The sequence below is a fragment of the Cladosporium halotolerans genome, assembly GCF_011745625.1.
Source record: "Cladosporium halotolerans strain TM138-S3 chromosome Unknown Sca46, whole genome shotgun sequence".
NCBI lineage: Eukaryota > Fungi > Ascomycota > Dothideomycetes > Cladosporiales > Cladosporiaceae > Cladosporium > Cladosporium halotolerans.
In genome coordinates, this window is record NW_027191497.1 from 22392 (window position 1) to 43075 (window position 20684).

At 55.8% G+C, this 20684-nt stretch overlaps 10 protein-coding genes across 10 annotated transcripts; 5 read left to right on the top strand and 5 right to left on the bottom strand.

Annotated features, from left to right (window-relative positions):
* Window positions 1-62: 62 nt before the first annotated feature.
* On the bottom strand, window positions 63-1409 carry WHR41_08743 (uncharacterized protein; the record flags this gene model as incomplete). The annotated part of the gene is made up of 1 exon (XM_069377347.1): window positions 63-1409. The coding sequence occupies one exon, from the start codon at window positions 1407-1409 to the stop codon at window positions 63-65; it is 1347 nt and encodes a 448-aa protein (XP_069225759.1).
* A 226-nt stretch (window positions 1410-1635) lies between these two features.
* On the top strand, window positions 1636-3993 carry WHR41_08744 (uncharacterized protein; the record flags this gene model as incomplete). The annotated part of the gene is made up of 1 exon (XM_069377348.1): window positions 1636-3993. One exon carries the CDS (start codon window positions 1636-1638, stop codon window positions 3991-3993), a length of 2358 nt encoding a protein of 785 aa, XP_069225754.1.
* A 256-nt stretch (window positions 3994-4249) lies between these two features.
* WHR41_08745 (uncharacterized protein) lies at window positions 4250-4810 on the bottom strand (the record flags this gene model as incomplete). The annotated part of the gene is made up of 1 exon (XM_069377349.1): window positions 4250-4810. The coding sequence occupies one exon, from the start codon at window positions 4808-4810 to the stop codon at window positions 4250-4252; it is 561 nt and encodes a 186-aa protein (XP_069225753.1).
* Window positions 4811-5389: 579 nt separating this feature from the next.
* On the top strand, window positions 5390-6240 carry WHR41_08746 (uncharacterized protein; the record flags this gene model as incomplete). The annotated part of the gene is made up of 2 exons (XM_069377350.1): window positions 5390-5672; window positions 5726-6240. 2 exons carry the CDS (start codon window positions 5390-5392, stop codon window positions 6238-6240), a joined length of 798 nt encoding a protein of 265 aa, XP_069225756.1.
* A 691-nt stretch (window positions 6241-6931) lies between these two features.
* On the top strand, window positions 6932-8315 carry WHR41_08747 (uncharacterized protein; the record flags this gene model as incomplete). Its single annotated transcript, XM_069377351.1, has 4 exons — window positions 6932-6998; window positions 7062-7171; window positions 7232-7721; window positions 7778-8315. 4 exons carry the CDS (start codon window positions 6932-6934, stop codon window positions 7990-7992), a joined length of 882 nt encoding a protein of 293 aa, XP_069225755.1. The 3' UTR covers window positions 7993-8315.
* Window positions 8316-8670: 355 nt separating this feature from the next.
* On the bottom strand, window positions 8671-8892 carry WHR41_08748 (uncharacterized protein; the record flags this gene model as incomplete). Its single annotated transcript, XM_069377352.1, has 1 exon — window positions 8671-8892. One exon carries the CDS (start codon window positions 8890-8892, stop codon window positions 8671-8673), a length of 222 nt encoding a protein of 73 aa, XP_069225750.1.
* A 3216-nt stretch (window positions 8893-12108) lies between these two features.
* On the top strand, window positions 12109-12576 carry WHR41_08749 (uncharacterized protein; the record flags this gene model as incomplete). The annotated part of the gene is made up of 1 exon (XM_069377353.1): window positions 12109-12576. The coding sequence occupies one exon, from the start codon at window positions 12109-12111 to the stop codon at window positions 12574-12576; it is 468 nt and encodes a 155-aa protein (XP_069225749.1).
* Window positions 12569-13776, bottom strand: WHR41_08750 (uncharacterized protein). The gene is made up of 2 exons (XM_069377354.1): window positions 13244-13776; window positions 12569-13184 (listed from the first exon to the last, which is right to left on the bottom strand). The coding sequence occupies exons 1-2, from the start codon at window positions 13597-13599 to the stop codon at window positions 12941-12943; spliced, it is 600 nt and encodes a 199-aa protein (XP_069225773.1). The 5' UTR covers window positions 13600-13776; the 3' UTR covers window positions 12569-12940.
* Window positions 13777-14016: 240 nt separating this feature from the next.
* Window positions 14017-16257, top strand: WHR41_08751 (uncharacterized protein; the record flags this gene model as incomplete). The annotated part of the gene is made up of 1 exon (XM_069377355.1): window positions 14017-16257. The coding sequence occupies one exon, from the start codon at window positions 14017-14019 to the stop codon at window positions 16255-16257; it is 2241 nt and encodes a 746-aa protein (XP_069225774.1).
* Window positions 16258-16766: 509 nt separating this feature from the next.
* On the bottom strand, window positions 16767-19191 carry WHR41_08752 (uncharacterized protein; the record flags this gene model as incomplete). Its single annotated transcript, XM_069377356.1, has 6 exons — window positions 16767-17175; window positions 17227-17312; window positions 17371-18163; window positions 18288-18886; window positions 18987-19022; window positions 19075-19191. The coding sequence occupies 6 exons, from the start codon at window positions 19189-19191 to the stop codon at window positions 17145-17147; spliced, it is 1662 nt and encodes a 553-aa protein (XP_069225771.1). The 3' UTR covers window positions 16767-17144.
* Window positions 19192-20684: the final 1493 nt, after the last annotated feature.

Genomic DNA, 20684 nt, shown 5'->3' on the forward strand with positions numbered 1-20684 from the left:
AAAGAGAAGCGCAACTGAGCCATGGGTATCAAACACTCTTTATCCTTCCACCTGAATTCGATCTAATTCTCCTCAACTTTGGCCTTCTTCCCCTTGCCTTCCACCTTGGCTGCGCTCTCCTCGACCTTTGGTGCCTTCCTCTTCTTCACCAGCCCGCTCAGATCGTTTGCCTGGCTCGTCGCCTGCTGGATCATCTTCGCCTGCTCTGCCTTGCTCTCGCCCAGCATAGCACCCAGCACGCCACGCAACGGATCCGAACCGTCAGGCGCGCTCGCAGACCCAGCCGTAGTCAAAGCCTGTGCAGGGCTGCGAAGATCGACAAGCCGGTTCTTCATCTCGGCAACCATAGACTTGTCGTCAGCGATAGTCCGCTTCGTGCTCTCCTGCTTGCTCGCGTCGGCGGAAGCCAGAGACGCCTCGGCGTTCTTGATGCGCAGTTGGCAGGACTCGATTGCCTTCTCCATCTGTGTAGCCGCTTCGGCGCGCATCTCCTCGTCGACTTTGGGTTCATCTTCTTTCGCCTTGGGCACTGCGTTTTCTTCCTCAGCCGGTGCGGTCGGCAACGACGCGAAATCCAGCGCGATTGCCAGTTTGAAGTGTGCTTCGGCGATAATGCCGCTCTCTTGTGGGAACAGCTGCAGCTTGAGCGCCAGCGACGCTTTGAAGTCTGAGACAGCGTCGGCGAACTGCTCGTTTTCGAGCTTGATCTCCGCCTGCAAGTCTTGGGTGTCCGCTAGCCGCTCTTTGACCGCTCGGGCGTCAGCAGAGCCATCTTCCAGAGTCTCCAGTTTGCGACCGAGTAAGACGCGCGCGACATCGAGGATCTCATACGCAATCGCGAAATCATCGTCTTCCTCTTCGTCCTCGCCCTCGCCGTCACCTTCTTCATCATCATCCTCCCCTTCGCTGTCCGTCCAGTTCTCGTCACCCGTGATTTGAAAGAAAGGCTTAGCACCTGCCGCAGACGATTTCCCCTCAGCCTCGTCGCCATCTTGCTCTTCCTTGACCATCTTCTCCTCTCCGCTCTTCAGCGCCTCTGCGACCGCACCACTCGCAGCGCCAGCAGCACTGCTCTCCGCCTCCGGCTTCGCGGTCTTCCTCTTCTTCTTCTTCGGCTCCTCAGCTGCAGCTCCGCCACCAGCAACCTTCCCGCCCAGCACATCGCTCTTGCTGACACCTACGTGGTAAAGGCACCGTCCGTACTGGTACAGCAAGTCGGCGTTCTCTGGCGACATCTCGCCGTTCAGCTCATCTTGCACTTCGGCGGCTTCAGAGAAGAATTCGGCCGCGGCGCTGTAGTTTTTGAGAGAGTATTGCTGTGTTGCGCTGGCTTTGAGGTGGGAGAGCTTCTTGTGCAGATCTTCTGGGGTAGCGGTGACGGGCACCGTGGGATCTGTTGTGTCGGCCATGGTATCTTTATGGCACGCGATTGCGATTATGAGAAGTGAGGTTTCGAGTGTTACGCGAGGATCAACGTAGAATGCGCAAGGTAAGTAGCCTGACGAAACGCCAAAAGCTCGGGCCAACCACTCAACGCGTCTCGTCACGCGTCCCCCGCGTCGGCTGCGCGCGATTTGACATGTGAGAGCGACATTGCTGGATCCAGAGAAGACCTCACAAACAACCACACACACAATGGAGCCTCCACCTAGACCTTCAGATGGCCCCATCTTCTCATCCTCCCCAGCATTCGGCACTCCGGCACATCCCATCCTCCCAGCAGCGCAGCGCCGCCCACTCGCCCCGCCTGCGTTTCGACCCGCTAGCAACAATGTCGCCGCCCCGATCTTGCCTATCCTTCTTCCGCCGCCTACGCTGCGACCTCTAGCCTTCCGGGTATTTACCAAGAAACACAACCTCACGCTTCACGGCTCGGCGCTCCAAGCCCTCGCGACATTCATCGGCAAGCAATGCGGTTCCGGCTGGCGAGAAGAGGGCACTGGGGAGAAGGTATTGGACGAAGTCGCGAAGCTATGGAAAGCTGAGGGTGGGAAAGTGATTGTCGAGGAGTCGGTGCAGTTAAAACGGTTACTGAAGACGCTGGAGGGGAGCATGGTGGGCGGGAGAGTAGGTGCGGTGAAATCGAAGAGCACGGTCAGCAGGCAGAGCAGCTTTGCCTTCGGGAGCGATTCAGACGGAAGACCAGGACTGGAGAGCCGGGAGAACAGTTTTGGGCTGAGCAAATTGGACGTGGAGGAGCCTGGGAAGGATGAGGAAGAGGAGGAGGCGAGCAAGGATCCGAGGGCTTGGATCAAAGTGGTGTCAGCGTTCGCCCAGCCGCGGTTGCACTATGATGTGGACAAGAAGCATTTTCTCCCTGCGAGTACAAAAGCGTCGTTCTTTCCGTCGCCTGCAGAGAAGACGGCGGTGTCAAGAGAACGATACAACGTGATCTACCAGCGGTTGCTCAGGAACGAAGCATTTCAGGCTCCCTCGTACTCTGCGCGGCGGCCGGATAGTATGGCTCAGCAATTCTACAAAATCACACCGATTGCGAATTTGCTTGGTCGCGGAGGGAGTCAACATCTACTGCTGGGAATGTTGGTTGTTGCGCCCACCGGAATGCTGGCTTTGAACGACCCGACTGGAAGTATCACGCTTGACTTGCAGCATGCGCAGTCGATGCAAGGAGAGGAGAGCGTCTTCTTCTGCCCTGGGATGATCATACTGGTGGAAGGTCAATATGAGGAAGACTGGGCGGGAGCTGGATCGAGCGGTCTTGGAAACGTCGACGGTGTCGGTGGCACTATTGGTGGCAGATTTCTAGGATTCAACGTGAGCGGACCACCCGCGGAAAAGCGAAATGTTAGTCTTGGTATTGATCTCAAGCCTGGGGATTTGGGCGGCGGTTTTGGTTGGACGGACTTCCTAGGACTAGGTTCTGAGCGAGCTGTTGGTCATCGAATGCGAAGACTGGAACAGAAGCTACTCGATCCGAGCAGTCACAACGCATGCAGCGAGCCAAGACGGAAGATGGTCATTCTGGGTGAGGTTACACTTGATCAGCCGTCGACGCTTTCAGCTCTGCGACAGGTTCTGCAACGCTATTCCTCAAGCAACGACGAGCCCCCGATGACCTTCGTTCTGATCGGTAACTTCACATCCAATGCCGCAATGGCCAACGCTGGAACTGGCAGCATTGAATACAAAGAGCTATTCAACGAGCTAGCCTCAGTGCTCTCCGACTTCCTCCCTCTCCTCCGAACAGGCACTTGGATCTTCGTTCCCGGCGACAATGATCCTTGGGCGTCCTCCTTCTCTGCCGGAGCCTCCGCTCTTGTACCTCGCGACGGCATTCCAGACATATTAACATCTCGAATCAAGCGCGCCTTCGCAAACGCAAAAACTGAACTCGGCGCCCCGGCAGCACAGAAAGACTCCCCCGACGGCGAAGCAATCTGGACCTCGAATCCCACCCGCCTCAGCCTGTTCGGTCCCGCGCATGAGATGGCCATTTTCCGTGACGACGCTTCCTCGCGCTTCCGGCGTAATGCAATCCGTATCGGCCAAGCCACGCGCCAGAACCGCACCGACACGCCGCTTGAAAATGGCGAGACGCAAAATGGCGAAGCTGACCAAGCCATGCCAGGCGCGCTTCCTACTACCGAAGCCGACCCTGTTCCTGTGGAGACGGACTCCAGCATGCCGGACGTGCCTGCCCAGCCGTCAGCAGCAGGCGATGACCACGCGACGGCCCAAGCGAAGAAGCTCATCCTCTCTTTCTTGCCTCAATCGACCCTTTCTCCTTTCCCGGCGACGATCAGGCCTACGCATTGGTCGCTCAATTCGGCACTGTCGATGTACCCGCTGCCGCACGCGCTTGTGCTGGCGGACGCGGACGCTGAGCCGTTCACGCTGACGTTCGAGGGCTGTCATGTGATTAACCCTGGAAGGTTGGTGAGCGGGAGTGGGAGGAGGAAGGTGGTCAGATGGGCAGAATATGATTGCTGGACGAAGAGGGGCATGGTCAGGGAAGATTTCGTGGCGATCTGATTGGGATTCGCAATCGGTTAGGGTATTGGCGATTTGTACTGGCGATATACAATGGCAAAGCAAGCGAGGCGTTAGGCGCGAGCTGCAGCAGGATTGATTTGGGCTTCGTTATTCAATTCCACTCCTCTCTTGGAGGCACCTAAAACAACACACATCGCCACGGTGCGATCGCGGAAATATTACAATCCGTCGCTGCTCAGAGAGGCCACCCAGTCATATTGTTGCAGGCCGTTCACCCTCACGCTAGCAAGAAGGATCAGCTCGAACCATCCTCGCCGGTAGCCTTGTCCTTCCCAATAACTTCAAATTCAACCGCCTCAACTTGAAAGATAATAGGCTTCCCGCTCGCCTTACAAAGCCCAGCAAACTTCCCCTCCGGCGCCATGACCTCCTCCCTCGTACCCTTCCACCGATGCCCGACTTGAGCGAAATCTTTCTTGACCCCCAGCCGGTACTTTTTTCCAGAAACTAACTTATCTCTCAATTTCGCCGCGAAAAACGGCTCACGGATCTCCACCGCCTGCTCTGGTAACAAGGTAAGGAAGTATTGATCGTCGGAACCTCCTTGAGCACGGTTGTAGGGCACACGTTTTGTGCATTTCTTAGTCTGCACCTTGCAGAGTTCGCCGGTCTCGACGTTGGTATGAGTGTACCTTCCCGCTCGCTGCGCGAAATACACGTTGAGGATGGCGTTGTAAGTCATAAGGGTGATCGGGCCGGGGGCGTGGGAGGTTGCAGTCACACCTAGAGTGACTTCGTCGTCCATGGAAAAGGTTGAAGGTATGACAGCGAGAGACACGGTCATGTTCGGTGCCATGTTGTACGTTTTTCATTGGAAGGGAGGTGGTAGTTCATGCGATCGCAAAATGCTAGCAGAGGCAGCGGTCGTAAGTTAGATGTCAAGAAAAGGGGAAAAGTGATTCGTAGCTTCTGACGCACGTTGATGAATTGTATGCTCGCAAGCCGTCGCGTGCCGCCTGGTTTGAAGCGAGTGAATGAGGGTGAGACATTCAATATCAATTGCCCGTCTCAAACTCTGACAAGCAACACCGCGGCGATGTCTTCGTCGATTCTCCGTGCTCTTTCGCTCTGGAAACAAACAATGCTTTGTATATTCACAACACTCGGCGCGAGATACTCGCTACTCGGCTCTGATCATCTGCATAAACTGACGGCTCCTTCGAAAGCTGTGAATGAGGATGATTGCTCAAAAGCAAATATAGCCACATGGCCAGCATGACCGTATTGCAATTGACGTGGTGACAAGTTTCGATGGAACTGTTTGCTCTCTTTTCGGGGAAGATATATCTACAGGTTCCATTCAGTAGGTATTCTCCTTTGAGGCAAGGGCATCTACACCAATAGAACTTGTGTACCAGCATCAATCGACCTCACCATGAAAATCATTCTTACCATGATCCTTCGGTTCTTCTTGGCTGTCTTAAATCTTGTTGCATACGTCTACGCGGCGCCGCTCGAGGTAAATACCTCTCACAGTCTCGAGAAGCGCGCCAATCCCCGAATCGGACCAGGTTTTTCCCGTCAGGAAGTCAGACAAATCAGCGACGGGTTTCAAGATGCCATCAGACTCGCCCAATATGTCGTCTTTGCTCCGAGCGACATCTTCGATCCGATATTTGTCAAGTACTTTGACATCCGTGATCGCCGCAAGGTCACAGGTAAGCAGATTCCTCGGAATTCGTGGGCGCTAAACGATGCTTACATTGTGGAGATGTGTTCAGGCGCATTTTAGGTCTGCCTCCAAATCTCGAGAGCGGAGCGCGTCTTCTGGGCGATATATCCGTCGTAGTGGACTACGAAGACGAGGAAGGCGATCTGGCTTGCGATGGCAGCACGGGCGCTGAGTCGCGCAATGTTGCAACCGACCACCTGAACATCATCATCTGCCATGACCTCGGCTTCGAAAACGGTGGCATCTTCAAAGGCTACCCAGATGTCGACCCAGTGACCTGCGAAAGCCAAAGCAGGCGTGTTTCTTGGAGGATGGAGACGATGGGCTACGCCTTGATCCATGAATACACACATTGGAACAAGCTTGTGGCGCCGCCGCTGAGAAAAGGAACAGACGATCTGGTGTACGGTCCCTACGGAGTGCGGGAGATGAGAAAGTCAAGGGCGGTCAACAACGCCGACAGCTACGCTTGGCTGGCCAACGAGATCCTCTGGACAACACTCTGTCACAGAACGTACGGCGACCCGCGGCCAGAGGACGACAATCCCGAGTGACTTTTTGGCAGCATCGGAAAAACGCAAGTCCTGCAACAAGTATGCGATAAGTTGCGAAGGTGGTCGCGGTGTAGGCTGGTGCGCAAGATGAGGTGAGGTGAGAAGCTCGGAAAGAGGTACCTCCGCAGTGGTGATGTTTCCCCGGAAGTACGTGGATACCTTCATCATCGCGACTCCGTTATTGCAGTTCCCAGTCCCCAATGCAATAGCATCAGCTTTGATAGCACCCTTTTCGGGTATATACATGAACGAAGCAGAGGCTTCTTCGCCGGCTTGCTTTGAGACTGACATTGGCGAACACAGCCGTCACTGCGCAAATCTCTTATTCAGATTGTGAGTGAATGCGAAAAATCTGATCCAATACTCAGATGACATGTCACAATGAAAAGAAAAATACCGAGTCTGATGATCACGGTGCTCTACCGAGTGTGATGAGCTGGGCTGGAAGTTGGCCACAGCCAGCAGCAACGCTTGCGCGACTCCATCGCAGCAAAAGTGGATCGGGCTGACGGCTCTCCAACCGAATTGCCGGGTTCGTCCTTTCACACAGACCGACATCGCGACGTTGGTCGGCGCAACACGTTGCCTTGTGCACCAAATATCTACAAGGATAGAAAGCATACCCAGACTGCTTTTCCAATCAAGTCCAGCATCTTTCGTTGCCACCCATTGCCCCTCCAAGTTCCCCACCATGACCTCCAAATACAGCAAGCAAGATCTATACGATGTCAGCGGTCTCGTAGCAGTTGTCACAGGAGGTCTGTCGATCCATTGACATGTAAAGCAAGAGAACATGTTCATTAATGCTAAGCTCATTTCAGGCGGCTCCGGACTGGGCTTGATCATCGCCCGAACGCTGGAGGCGAACGGAGCCAAAGTGTACATTACCGGCCGTAATGAAGAAAAGCTCAAAGAAGCCATAAAACTCGCCGTACGTTCGCTACAACCATCCATTAAAAGGATACCGTCGGACCCAGCTTACACCTATCAGCAACATGGCAACCTCATTCCCATCCCCGGCAGCACAACTTCGCAAGCCGACCTCCAACGCGCCGTCGACACCATAACCTCCGAAACAGGCTACATCGACCTGCTAATCAACAACGCGGGCCAAACAACCTTCGACAGCTCGCCCAACGCCCGGCCCAAACCAACCCCCGAATCCACCGCTGCCGAAGTCCGCGACTATTACTTCAACTACCGCCCCGCCAGCCTCTGGACCTCGACGCTGGAAACAAACGTCGCAGCCGTCTTCACAACCAGCATGGCATTCCTCGAACTCCTCGCCGAAGGCAACAAGCGCCGCGCGGCGGGCAAACCAAGCAGCCAGATCGTGGCCATCGGCAGCGTGGGCGGGCTGACGCGACACACGGACAGCTTCATCTACAACGCCAGCAAAGCGGCAGTGCACCACTTGATGAAGAACCTGGGGACGCACTTTGTGCCGTTCGACGTCAGGTGTAATGTCATTGCGCCGGGCTGTGAGTCGTCCCTGCACTCTCCCTTCTCACATTTTGCAGGAGCTAATGCATCGCAGGGTTCCCGACAGACATGACGGTGCCCGTGACGAAGATGTGGGAGCACACCGGCGGCGTGATGCCGAAGACACTAGTCCCCGCGCAGAGAATGGGGGCGGAAGAGGAGATGGCGGGGACGGTGCTGTATCTCGCTAGCAAGGCGGGCGGATACTGCAACGGGGCGGTGCAGCTTGTCGACGGAGGCTTTTTGGCGAATCATGCGGGGACGTTTTAGAGGCGGAAGTTCGACTGGGGGTGGCGAAAGGCGATAGGGGTGGGGTGGTATAGAAGGCGTGGGGTATTGCTGGCGGTGGCGTTTGTGGCCCTGATTCAGCCTCAAGCGGTGAGCTATCTGCGTCTAAAGACGGTGACGAGGAGGCTTGGTTCACCCCCGTGCGGTGAGGCTTGAGATGAGATACTGAAAGCAAACGAAGAGTGAAGGAAGTCCAAAGGCAGAGTCGACTGTGTGGTCATGGAAGAAAGACGGTATGTGGATTGCGATATCTTTCGATAGCTTGGTAGATACAATTAGACCCTGTCAGGCATTTACATACAACAGTGCGCCAAAAGCATGTGCTGGAATCTGTTGCCTTGCTTCGCATCCCATAACCGACCAAAAGAAAATGATGTCTCCAGGTATTCCTCAAGAAGGTGGGTAAGTGTGCCAAAGAAAATAGTCGGAATCAAGGAGCGTAGTATCGCGCTGTCCAGAACGCCGTGTTGTTGATATCCGTCGGCAAAATGCCAGTGTCGCAGAAATTCCGAAATGGTAGTGTGAAATGCAGAACGCCGCTCGCTAAACCAAGCAAATTGATAGTGTGTGTTGGTGATTTACTACATGAGCACGAGCTTTTACAGTCGTGTTGCAGTAGCGTGGCAACCCGTCGGTCGAGACGAGCCTGCTGCCAGTGCATTACTTTCTTTGAGGAGGAAGACCGAAAGTAGAAGCCGGTCTGGAGGGAAGAGGCGAAGGCGGCGGCACACAGACCTCGTCAGCGGCAGCGACACGAAGGGAGAGGTCGTTGCGCGGTTTTGTTGCCGAGGCTTTGAAGGCGCGGGCGATGTCGTCTGTGCTGAAGGAGTCGTTGCGCGGCAGGCGCGGAGCCTGGGCGGGCTGAGGAAGAGAAGAAGTCATTTTGTGTGATGGTGTGGTTGGTTGTTGGTGGATAGCGATGAGCTCTGAAGAGGACGAGCGTTGTAGTGTGGAGAGAAGGAGTCGACCAGCGATTATGTAGTGGAAAGGTTAAAGTAGGTTCGAGGCTGCGTGAAGGCGGTGGCAGCGATGTGAGTCTTAGAAGGCCTTAGTAAGGAGGAGTGTCGCAGACGGCGATAGGCGGGTGTGACGGTAATGTCTGACGAGATAGGCGGTATAGCGATAATGCGTCCCGTGAGCTGGTCAGTGGGATGTACCCAAGTACTGCTGCTGCCTTGAAGCTGGAGAGGCGAAGTCGGGGAGAGTGGAGGATGGTGGGGAGTGGACGACAACCAGGCGGCCGGGGAGGAGATACTTATGTCGGGTGGTCTGGCGCAAGGAATGGTGGCCTTTGCGTGCGCGGTATGCGTAATGGACGGAGAGGGAGAGTCTTTCCACACGCAGCGGTTTCAACGCACGCACCCGCGCACGCACGCCGGCCAGCTGGCGGGCGAGTAGGAAGGCTCCGCGGGCACGTTGCACCCGTTGCACGCACAAAGCATACAGAGCAGGCCAAACCTGGTACGTCAGCCCGCGCAGTGCTGGCGCCGGCAGCCAGCCCTGGTTCGGCTGATATAGAGTGAGCTGCCGCGCATCAGACCGCCGGCAGCGGCGCCCACGTCCGGGGTTGCGGGTTACCGATATTGGCTGTCATCTACTTGGCCTTCACCCAAACACGCCTGGTGCCGAGGATGGTAGTCAGCTTCTGGAAGGGCAGGGTGGGCCTGGGGGAATGCGGTCGGAGGGATGCTTGGGCGTCTAGACTCCGCGGTGCTGGGGCTGGCGCTGCACCACGAGTCGCAAAGTGTGCATACCAAGTGTGCATACCCAGTACGTGCCTGGGTAGCGATGTAGCATCGCTGACAAGGCTCGCCGCACGACGCACCGCGCACCTCAGGCATGCCACCACTGCCACGCCGGCGCTGCCCTCGTGTCGCTGGCGTCTGGCGGAGGCTCGGCGCGGGCTGCCAGCGCTTCACCGCTCGGCCTCATGCTGCCTCAGGTGGTGTTAGGCCGAACGGCGAGGCTTTGAGGCGCGCGTCAGGAGCTGCCTGATCCGCAAATATCCTGATCATGCTTTCCTGACCCGCGAACATCCCATGCTGATTGACCTGATTCCCTGATCCGCAATCATCCCACCCTCCCTGATCAGCGGGAGGCGGCGCCCGCTGCAATCGCTGTCTGCTGCTATGCCGATCTATCGTGTTTCCCACTGGTGATGTGACATTCTTCCGTCTGCACGAAGCATGGGGAGTCGTCCTTATTCTCGTCTCGTGTCGTACATGCCTGGCATATACTACCGATACGAACAGCGTGTGTGCACCCTCGCTTCTCGCCCACTGCATCGGCCCGTCCACCATCTCCTCCCAAACCTCCAACCAGCAGCCCAACCGTCCCCTCGCATCTCCCAAACCGCCGCCAAACCCCCGGCTCCACTGCACCTCGCACACGCACACCGTCTCCGAACTCCCTCCGTGCCTCCATCGACGCGCACATCACCGCATTCTAGATCCCCCGATCGTCACACACCCGAGATTAGCCAGGCCTGCCGGGCGCGCACCCGTCGTCTCCCCCACATGTCTCATCTCTCCGCGATCTGTCAGACAGCCACCCATCTGCCCAAGCCGCCGTTACGCGCGGGTGCCCAGCGCCCACTTTCCCTCCCGCGCGTCTGCCATCCCTGTCCTCCGCCCAACTAGCCGCCCTGGCTCGCACCGCCCGGGGCGCCACGGAGACGGGACGGGGAAGCTGACACGACGAGACGAAGCGCGGTACCTTTGTGCCCATCATACAGTACCGGAGCAAGCACGTCTGACATCCGTAGATTGTTATGACTGCTCCCAAACTCTCTTGATATACAGACTATCGACTCAACCACATCCGCCCGGCATCCGGTTTCTAACATACAGATTCCTGCTTGAAGCTTGAAGTCCATGCGTAAGCCACTGTTTTCTCCTCACGACTCGCATCTTCCGCGCTCAGACATCTCGCCGTCCTCATCCCTTCTCCCTAAGCCCAAGCCCTAGCCCAAGCCCGGCGAGAAAAGTCTCCTTACCGAGATTGAAGAACAACCTTGGAAGCCTCGGCTGCCACACGACTTCCTCTCTCAGAATCGGACTCCCCCACGTAATCGGACTCATCGCCGCTGACGGATTAATCTTCCTGCCGCGTAAGTTTGATTCAGCGTGAGACGTCTCAGCCCGTCCGCCGTTTCGCTCGATCGCTGGTACGGAACGCCGCGGGTGTGGGGACGGGAGGATTATTCATCTGGGGAAACCAGGGGGACTGGAAACCTTCTGCCGGCGCCGAGGGTAGGTGCCAGCCTTTGTGGTTCGGAGTCTGAGTCGTTCGTGTCACCCATCATCCTGTAAGCCGGAGTTGAGGCCCGTAGCAGTAAATTTCCGTGTAATCGCCTATTGTGAAAAACAATCGCCTCGTCATCCCGGAACCCTCACTTGCATGGCAGAACGATTCTCACAGATTGTATCCGCGATGATGATGCTTGGATTCGCTTGCGCATGTGCAGACCGAGATGTACCCATCATGGAAAGGTGACATTTCTGTGCATCTTCGCAGCAATGTCGTATACCTTAAGTGGTTTTTCAATGCTTTTTCTCATGAGTATTATGAGGTTGACATATACGGCATTTGTTCGTACCATATATTCATTACCCCAAACTCTGTCAGAGGTGATGTAGGCAAGTTTTGGTATGTCCGAGATGACGGTAATACAGCCACTTTCACGACTCAGCCACGCGTCCCGCACGGCACATAAACTACATCGGTCTCGAGTATCTTGAAGGCGAGATTAACAATCGTCATGCGAATGCCTCGCTCGAGCTCTTCTGTAAGCGTTGATAGAAACGTGATGCGCTTTCGACTTAATACATGAGATCCTAGCACCACATGTCCATCGCCGGCATTCATCCAGCACAGTACAGAATCGACCTGCAATGCAATCGCTCGCATGTGACACAGGCCCGCCATTTCCTAGTCAAGCAGGTACAACACACGTTATCGCCCAGCTCACATCACAAATGACTCAATGTCCAATGCCTCTCGTGACTCACTCCCATCCCTCTCCAAACCATATATGCTACAACCCATCTCAAATCCCAGTGCCAATCCGTCGTCTCAAATCCAACAAAATACCGAGACATGGCCCTCCCGTCACCCCAAACCCGCGGCGCCTACACCCTCACAAATTTAACCTCCAGCATCCCCCTACCCCAACTCAACGCCCTCTTCTCCCAACCCGACTTCCACTGGGGCAAACCGCTCTCCGTCCCCCAACTGCAAAAATTGCTAAACAACTCAATCTGCTTCGCAATCCTAACCGACCAACAAGAAATAGTTGGCTTCGGGCGCATGATCACCGACCACGTCACCGTGGCTTACATCAACGACATCTACATCAAGCAATCGCATAGGAACAAAGGATTGGCGAGCTGGATGCTGGAGTGCATGGACGAGGCGTTGTCGTCGATGCCGGATTTGCGAGGCACGATCATGATCGCTGAGCGGGGGTCGGGGGCTGAGAGGCTGTATAAGGCGATTTTAGGGATGGAGGAGTTGGGTGGCAGGGATGTTCTGTTGGATCGGAAGGGGAGAGGGGCGGTGGAGTGAGGGCTTTGGGATTCTGTTAGGGATGAGGGTCATGCTTAGCGTTCATGTGCAAGACCCCGACGCTCATGTTCTGCGAGTGTGGGGAACTGGAATGGGTCTGATCGAAGCATGGGCACGGCGGCCTTGTCGGTTTCATTCCGCTAAGAGCGTGGTCTCATTGTGTTGCTGGAGAGTCGCAAGCGAACTCCTTCAGCTGTCTCCTTCTTCCAATCTCCAGCCTTCATCGTAAGGCGATGCCGCTTCGTCCCGTCTATCCATGAGCCACTTATGGCACAGCATATTCCATGCGATCCGCCCAAGCGTCTTTCCCAATCCCAAAGCAAACTCCTCGAACGCCCCGCTAGACCAGTCAAAAGTGCGTTCCTCACAGGCCCTGCCTAAGCCTCTCGCCCAGCTTCGCCTTGCCGAATTGGTACAGCTTCAGCAGACCCTCTTCACTAAGATCGACGCTCTGCATGTTCGGCGTGTCCTGGGCAGGCGGGCGCGAGACTCTGCTGGCGACAACGACAGGGTCGGTTTCGAGGATGATGCCGTCGTCAACGATCTCGTCGATGGCGAGGGAGGCAAGGTCGTAGTTCTCGATGAGCGTGCGTTTGTCGACGGAGTTCCTGCAAGGAACATTCGCATTAGCTCCAAGGTAAGTATGATTTGGGTGGGGTTTACGCACTTCAGGAGGATGTTCAAGCTATCCCGGAGCGCTAGCACGACGCTGTACAGCATGATCTCGTTCTCGTCTGCGGGCCCGACGACATACAGCATGACGTCGCTCTCAGTCTTGTACACGACAATCCTGTTGTCGTAGAGGATGACATCGTTTGTCGACTTGGCCGTCTTCTCCAAGAGGCCCTTCTCGAACGCCTTCTGGTCCTTGAGAGTGGGGTAGGGGTTGGCGCCGGGGAAGTTGTTGCCGGCGTTGGCGGGAGGGTGAGGCGGCGAGTAGTATTTGGTGAGAATGCGCGAGTTGTCGTCGGCGGAGAGCAGGAGGATCGCGTTCACGCTGAACAAAGACATGTTCGGCGCCATGGTTGCGGTGGGGGTTGCGCAAAGTGGAAGGGGAAGGTTGGTGGACCGTCAGATTTCACCAATGTCGGAAGCAGATGTTGGAGGATGGCAGGACGCAGGGCGGGATCGGCGAGCTGCTGGTATGATAAGGTAGTGTGGCTGGGACGTTTGCTGAATGGTGAAGTGAAGCCGATGCTGCCAATGGGAGGAGAGGTGGCATGTCAGGCCGCAAGGCCGCACTTTCGCGCACGCAGCCACACCGAGCCTGAGCAGGCGGGGCCCAGGACGTTCCTAGGGTTAGGGTTGCAAGGACCCCCGAACGCCTCGCGGAGCTGCCCTGCAAGTCTCCAATATTCACGTGAATTTGCGTGCCGTGGCGGGCCTCGTCCAACACCCTCAACGCCGACATTCCCTTCCCGGCATATTACTCTCACATCCATGCTCGCTGCCAGACTGTCGCGCGCGCAGCTGCAGCTGCAGTCGCACAGGACATGGCTGAGGAGTTTCGGTCAGCGCGCGACCATCGCCCCGACGTCCGCATCCCTCACGCAGCATCCCATCCGTCCCGCGAGCAATAGAACACCGCGGGAACCCGCCAAAACACGGAAGTTTGTCCCCCGCTCTGGTGACGAGAGCAGACGTGCAGGCGCACTTCAGGAGGCGGATGAGGCCCACCTGGTCGCCCAACAGCGCGCAATCCGGGAAGCAAGCAAGAACTTGGACCTCCATACGGCCATTACTATCTACTGGAATATCAAGCGCAAGGAACTCATTATTGACCCAGTGCGCACGTCTTTGACCCAAGCGATAGCTTTCTGGACGAGAGTACAAAAGACTCTTCCTGAGGCGGAAAGAGATGAAGCCACCGCGAAAATAGTCTCAGACTTCGTACAAGCGTTCATCCCCACTATCAAGTCTCACAAACTAGTGCGGTTGAACGGACAAGCAGTAGCACACATACTGCGCTACCTGACTGCTACGAAGTCTTGGGAAGATGGGAACCGGCTGTGGAGCTATTTGCGCGACACAGAGGGCGGCCCGGTTGATGCGAACGTCTACGGCGCAGCGATTGAGATGCTGGCGGCTCAGGACGCTAAGCTGGAGGACCTCGAGGCACTCTACGAGACAGGGTTGGCGAAGCTCCCCCACTCTGAGGTGATATCTTACCAGCTGTCGCCCGGCTCCATTTTGCCTGATCGGGAGCGTGACGTTGCGCTTAAACTTGCTAGACAACTGCCTTTTGCGATCATGCTCGCTCGATTGATGCGAGGTGATGCGCAGAACGCATACCACATTCTCGACTCCATGCTCAAGTTACGGCCTTCTAAAGTAGACTCTCGATTTAACTATCCTTTCCTGGAAGAGCGTCCCATATCCGAGGCCTACTCGGTTTTTGCGATGTCATGCAAAGCTGGTAACCCGGTCCGGAAATCCCAATTTCGCGCCCTCCTCTCCGCGCTTAGGCAGAGCGCCGACCTCACAGATGCCCGGAAATATGCGCTGACCGTCAAGGCGATGCTTACTGCCTCCTACATTCAACTTGGCGCTGGAGGAACTATTCCCCGCAACGGCCTGACCGAGATCATCATAGTGCTGGCGGACATGCTTCGCATAGAAGGCATAAGCGCATTGCATTCCGAACAGAAGCTTCAACTGGCCGCGTCGATACAGCGCACTTTCCGCAAGGTACTCGATCTGGCCGATCGATATGACGTGCGGCCGACCGTTGCTGGCTTCAATTCGATGATAACACAAGTTGCAGGTCTTGGTCGCCCAGCAGAGGTTGTCACCGAGATCTTGCGAGAAGCGCAGAAGTCCAATGTGAAGCCAACTCTTGTCACACGGCGCTCCATCCTCGTTGCCGCCGGCACCGCTGGCGACACAGAACTTATCAAAAAGGCGTGGGGCTGGCTAGTTGAGGCACGCGCTTCGAAAGACGAATATCCTGACACTACCGATTTGCACATTCTGGTGAACGCCTGTGTGGCTACGCGAACACCCGACTTGGTCCACAAAGCGATCAGCGAAATGTCATATCTTGACGAATCGGAGAGAGACAACGCCATCTCTCGTCTCGAAGCAGACCTAGACGCGCCTTCGAGTACAACCCCTCCCGCAGACGTCGACGGTCTCGTAGCAGAAATCGCTGGCATTGAGGCCGATGTCGACGTTTTCGAAGCTCGAACCAGGGACAACCCCGGCGTCCAAGACTTCTCCGCACAGCACGTCCCCATGCTCCTCTTCACGCCCCCAAAGGACGTCCAGCTCCCCGAATCCGAAATGCGCAAACTCTACGATGAACTCACCACCGATACAGCGGCTCCCTCACCCTCCACCGATGCCGAAGCGGCAAAAGGCCCCCCAGTGATCCTCGAATCAACTAAAATGCCGCTCGGTCAACTGCGCTACGAAAATTGGAAGCTCATCACGTACCTGCTCGCTGAGGCAGATCGCCATGACAAGACGTACATCGACGCCGTCGACGCCGCGATTGCAAGCGGGCAGCGCCCCCCTCAGAGGGGCTACACGGACCTTTTCCGGGGCGACAGCACGATATCCGGCGTGGGTCTGAGCGAGCCGCCGCAGGAATTTGTGAAAGAAGGGGAGGAAGTCGATGTCGAAAAGGTCAGGAGAAGGATCATGGAATTGAGGAAGGTGAGCTTGCCAGCGCAAGCTTAGAGAGTTGTGGTCTTCGCACGTGAATGGGTGATGAGGCGCGATGTTGAGGAGTGTCAGAGTCGAAGACGGGCATCCGCATGCAATTTCAGCCCCATCGATATCAAATATGCGGCGCCACACTGTACACTATGTAATAACACGCATGCAAGCCTAGATGTGCCTGCCGAGCTTTCGGGTCATTTTCTCCATTAACCCTGTCTACTCCAACTTCTTTCCACACAGCATTTCTGTCTTTGCTCAGAAGGGATCGCGGCTAACAGCCCGGTGAAAGCCCGTAACAAATCACCATTTCAAATGGGAAATGCCTCCTCTAAGTCCGGATCTTCGATTGCGACGAACCCGCCGCGACAGAATGTGTGCATTTGGGCTCGGGCTCTTGCGGGCATGGGAGTCCGCGACTGCAGTCGCTGGGTTAGCGAAGGCGGGTAATGTAATTGCCGACAGGGAAGCCTGAGACGTATGCGGACCACACTTTCGCATGGACAGACTAGCACGAGGTGGATGAGAAACAGGCGAGAATGATTCGAATTTGTTCGGCGTTGTCCCGTTACATTCGCCGCTGGGGTTTCCATTTCCACTCCTTCATGCAAACGTCCAAACCTTACACATTGCTTTCAAAACCAATCCCGATCGAGCACAGTCGTGTATCCGTCAGATCCACGAGAAAACAAGGAAGAAGAAACCTAGCAAAACGAAATGAGCCGCAAGAGCAGACAATTCCGCAACGGAAGATGCTCAGGGCCCAGGGCTCCCCTTTTCCTGACCACGCTGAACCGATCTGAATCTTCTCCGTTCCGACCAAAAGACGACCTGTGGACTGCAAAGTGGCTGTTCTGTCGACGCAACGAATATTAGGAGAGTCGTAGAAGTCGTGAAGCATTGTAAGTTCACTGCGAGAGCGAGCGGACGAAATTGTTCCTTCTTTCCGTTAGTGAAGGCATCCTGCCCTACGGAGCGAGTTGATCTCACCGTATACGAATGTAGACATCGGCGTCAGCGAGAAAGAGCCTGACGCCGGAGCCGAAGGACCAATTGTCTTCCTGCGAGATGTGTATCTTGAGGCAAAAGTCAGCGTGCTAAACTGCCGAGAGCGCAAAGAGTGAGTGAGATTACCTTGCATTCGGGGCTGAGGTCTTGTTCGCCAGATATTGGATTGACCTCTAGAGCTTGGTGGAGCGGGAGCTGCCGATCGCACTCGATGGTCGCAGCGCCTTCGGTGAGCCATCGAGCATCGGGGTTCTCGTACCGACACATAAGATCGCGCAGGCTCGGCCGAACAATGAAGTCGAAAACGCGGGGATGTGATACGAACAGCTGGTAAGGGGTGGGTCTCGCGAGCTCTGGAATGTCGCGGTAATGTTCCTTCGAAGGGCAAAGCATCCATCTCCAAAGAGCCCAATACCAGTGCATCATAGCGTACTGGGTGAACGTGGAGCCCTCTGTTTCGAGCTTGATGCTGTGGACGACTTGAGCGACTACTTGTGATAGCCTGGGTGCTCGGTTGAAGACGTCTTCACAGTCGACAGCTCGAACCCATGCGTGGGATCCACACAGCGCCGTAGCATCTCCCAAGTTCGCGATTTCGGTCGCCAGGCTACAACAAACATCTTCGAAGGGGTCGACACTTGCCATGGTGTTGTTGATTGTTTGCATGGCCCACGTGGGGGCGTGAAGATTTCGTCCTTGTGCGTTTTGAACTGATGCCGGGTAATGGTTGGCCTGGATGGCGTTGGCGAATGGAAGATTGCCAAAATTCACGGATGGGTGGTATCGTGTCACCGCCAACGATTCGCTGCCCTTGAGAGGGATTCGGCCAACATTCATAAAGTATTGGCGATCGAATATTGCAGGGAGCCAGCTCTTGTTTGCATGGCCCGTCCTGGATGTTTGTAGGGCGATATTGGATCTTTCGGAAATGACCGTTAGTAATGCTTGCCATACGCAGGAAGTAGCTGCTCATGTGGCACGAAGACGTTTCTTGTCGCTTGAGGTCCACAAATCCCATAAAAGCAACAGTCTGGCATACTCACCGTGCTGCATCTTCCTGAGAATTGGAGGTCGACGTGAGAGACTGTATGATTTCTTGCCAGTTTTCGCCGCCCCTGATCCGAGCAAGTAAACCAGCGCTGTCAAAGTCTGTTGCGGAAGCCAAGATCTGTACCAATAAGGCGGCATGGTTTTTTGCATTACACGATGATCTTGGCGGGGCGAGTGTGGGTGGAATGAGGGTCAATTGATCTGGCTGGTCGTGTGTGGAGGGAGTTTCGCTGGGTGAGGAGGAGGTATCTGGGGATCCAGTCGTGTCGTCAACCTCAGTGATGCTCTGTTCGGTTGCCTCGTCGATACTGTCCTGTGTCAGGCTTGCCAGACTTTTCAATAGACTCATCGAAGCACAACAGTTTCTGGTCAATGTTGAGTGATGCGGAGCACCATGGTCATCCTCCACCAAGGTTGATGCTAATAGAGAGGAGATGAGATTGAGTCTGCGCTTGTCGCGCATATGGTCTTGCTCAAGAGCGTGGAATTTGCGCTTCAAGGCAACGATTGGCGTAGCGTCTGCATCTGCAGAGTAAGAGCATGTGGAGAGCGTGTCGAGACATTTTTGGCACGTAGGACGGATGCCATCGCACTATATGATGGTCAGGTCAGACAAGGCATTCGAGCAGCTTGGCCGCAACGGCTCAGGCTTCGACTTGGAGCGGTAGAAGAGGCGGAGGCGAGGTGCTTGCCTTGATCTTCTTCTTCCTACACTGTTCGCAGGCGACCTGTGGCAGGCATGAGCGCTGTTCCGCACATGATTCCGGCGACCTCACCCACCGTGGTTATGCGTCCCCGCTTAGCCTTGGAGGCGCCAGGCACGCCAGGCTTGCCCTTGTCGGTGCTCGCGGCTTTGTGGGCCCGGCCGCCGCGCAGGCTGGAGCCCGCGCCCTTCATGGTCGCGTGGTCTTCTGTGCACACGCGCCCCGCGAGTGCTCTTTGCAGGCAAATGCGAAGGTCAGAACGTCGACACCACCCGCGGTATTGCGCTAGACGTCGTCTCCGAGCGTGCGCCCACGCCTCGCCGCCGGACATGCGCCCGTCGGCTGCGACACGGCCCGTTACCCGCTGCTGAAACGCGGGGGAACAGGTGGCGCTGGCTCCGCTCCCTGCCATGCTGCCGGCCAGCCATGGAGCAACACATACGTGTATGCAGTACAAAACATTCACACTCAGCCAGCTGGTCCCTTCTAGAAAACTTCTACAGCCTTTGCGATGAGTGAACAGCTCTGCAAGCGTCCATCTCACGTGCAACCAGGGCTCACGGAGGCGATCGGAGAAAACCTACAGGCCCCACCGTCACGATTAGCACTGAGAGCGCGTGGGATTGGACCGCAAGATATACTTGTGCGACGCGTGGTATACTCCGCCAACCACTGGGATGGTGTATCTCGCATGCGCTAGCACTAAGGTCGCACGACGCAATGCCCACGTGTGGCCTGGCGCATCGACGGCGGGGCGCTGTCCGTTTCCCATGAATCCTCGCCAATAAAACTGCTTTCGAGGCCGGACAGTACGTTCGGAAACTACATAGGTTCACCACATTGTGCATCTTCATCATCCATGGTACAATGTCTACGGGTTTACATGCTTGGTGACTCGCCTGACGGATCACCCGCTTGCTGGTCAAATGCAAGGCACAAAGCAAGGGCTCGTGAATCCTTAGGTAATGACAGAGCTGATATGCGAGCATAAGTATGCGCTCGGTGAATAGCAGCCTCCAAAATTCCTGTTGGCATTTTCAGCTCCGGCAGGTGTACAGGTCACTGGTTGATAATTTACCGTCTCATCTCGTTCAATTCACGTTGCCAGCACGCTCTCGTGCGGCGCTCAAAGCCCGAAGCAGGTGGAGTCAGCGCCGCCGTACTCGGAGATCGGCGTTCGACAACCACGACGGATGGGCCGACATCACCAAAACCGGGCTTTCCTTGGATAGCTCACGACTTCGGAGCACGTGGAGAATGGCAGGGTCTCATTATCTTCGGCTGCTGTTGAGGACAGCTGGATGTCGAGGGTCTCGTGGCATGGTCGCAACACCGATAAGGATTCCCGCCGTCTTCAAGCAGATAGGATTGAAGGTCTGCACGCCCGCGCGCTGATCTGTGCCAATCATGCCAAGTCGCGCGAATCTATCACTTGGCTGACTTCTCCGCAGCTCGCCCAATCTGTGTCGATGCCCTCAGATCCACCATCGCACAGAGGCTTGCTAGAGCTATGGCGGCAGTGCTGCTACCTTGCGGCAGGACCAGATACTGCTAGGATCGGCAGCAATGCCAGGATTCCCTTATCTCCAAAGAGTGCGGTTGAGCAAGATGACCAATCGTAAAATGAATACCATCGTATCTCCAATCGAAATCTTACACAATTACCATCTACCATTTACACATTCC

Excerpts from the sequence above, each read along its gene's own strand:
- WHR41_08750 (XM_069377354.1), bottom strand. The coding sequence starts at position 13,599 with ATGGCGCCGAACATGTCTTTGTTCAGCGTGAACGCGATCCTCCTGCTC. Across the intron at positions 13,185-13,243 it reads AGCTTGAACATCCTCCTGAA|GAACTCCGTCGACAAACGCA; the intron begins GTGCGTAAACCC and ends TGTTCCTTGCAG.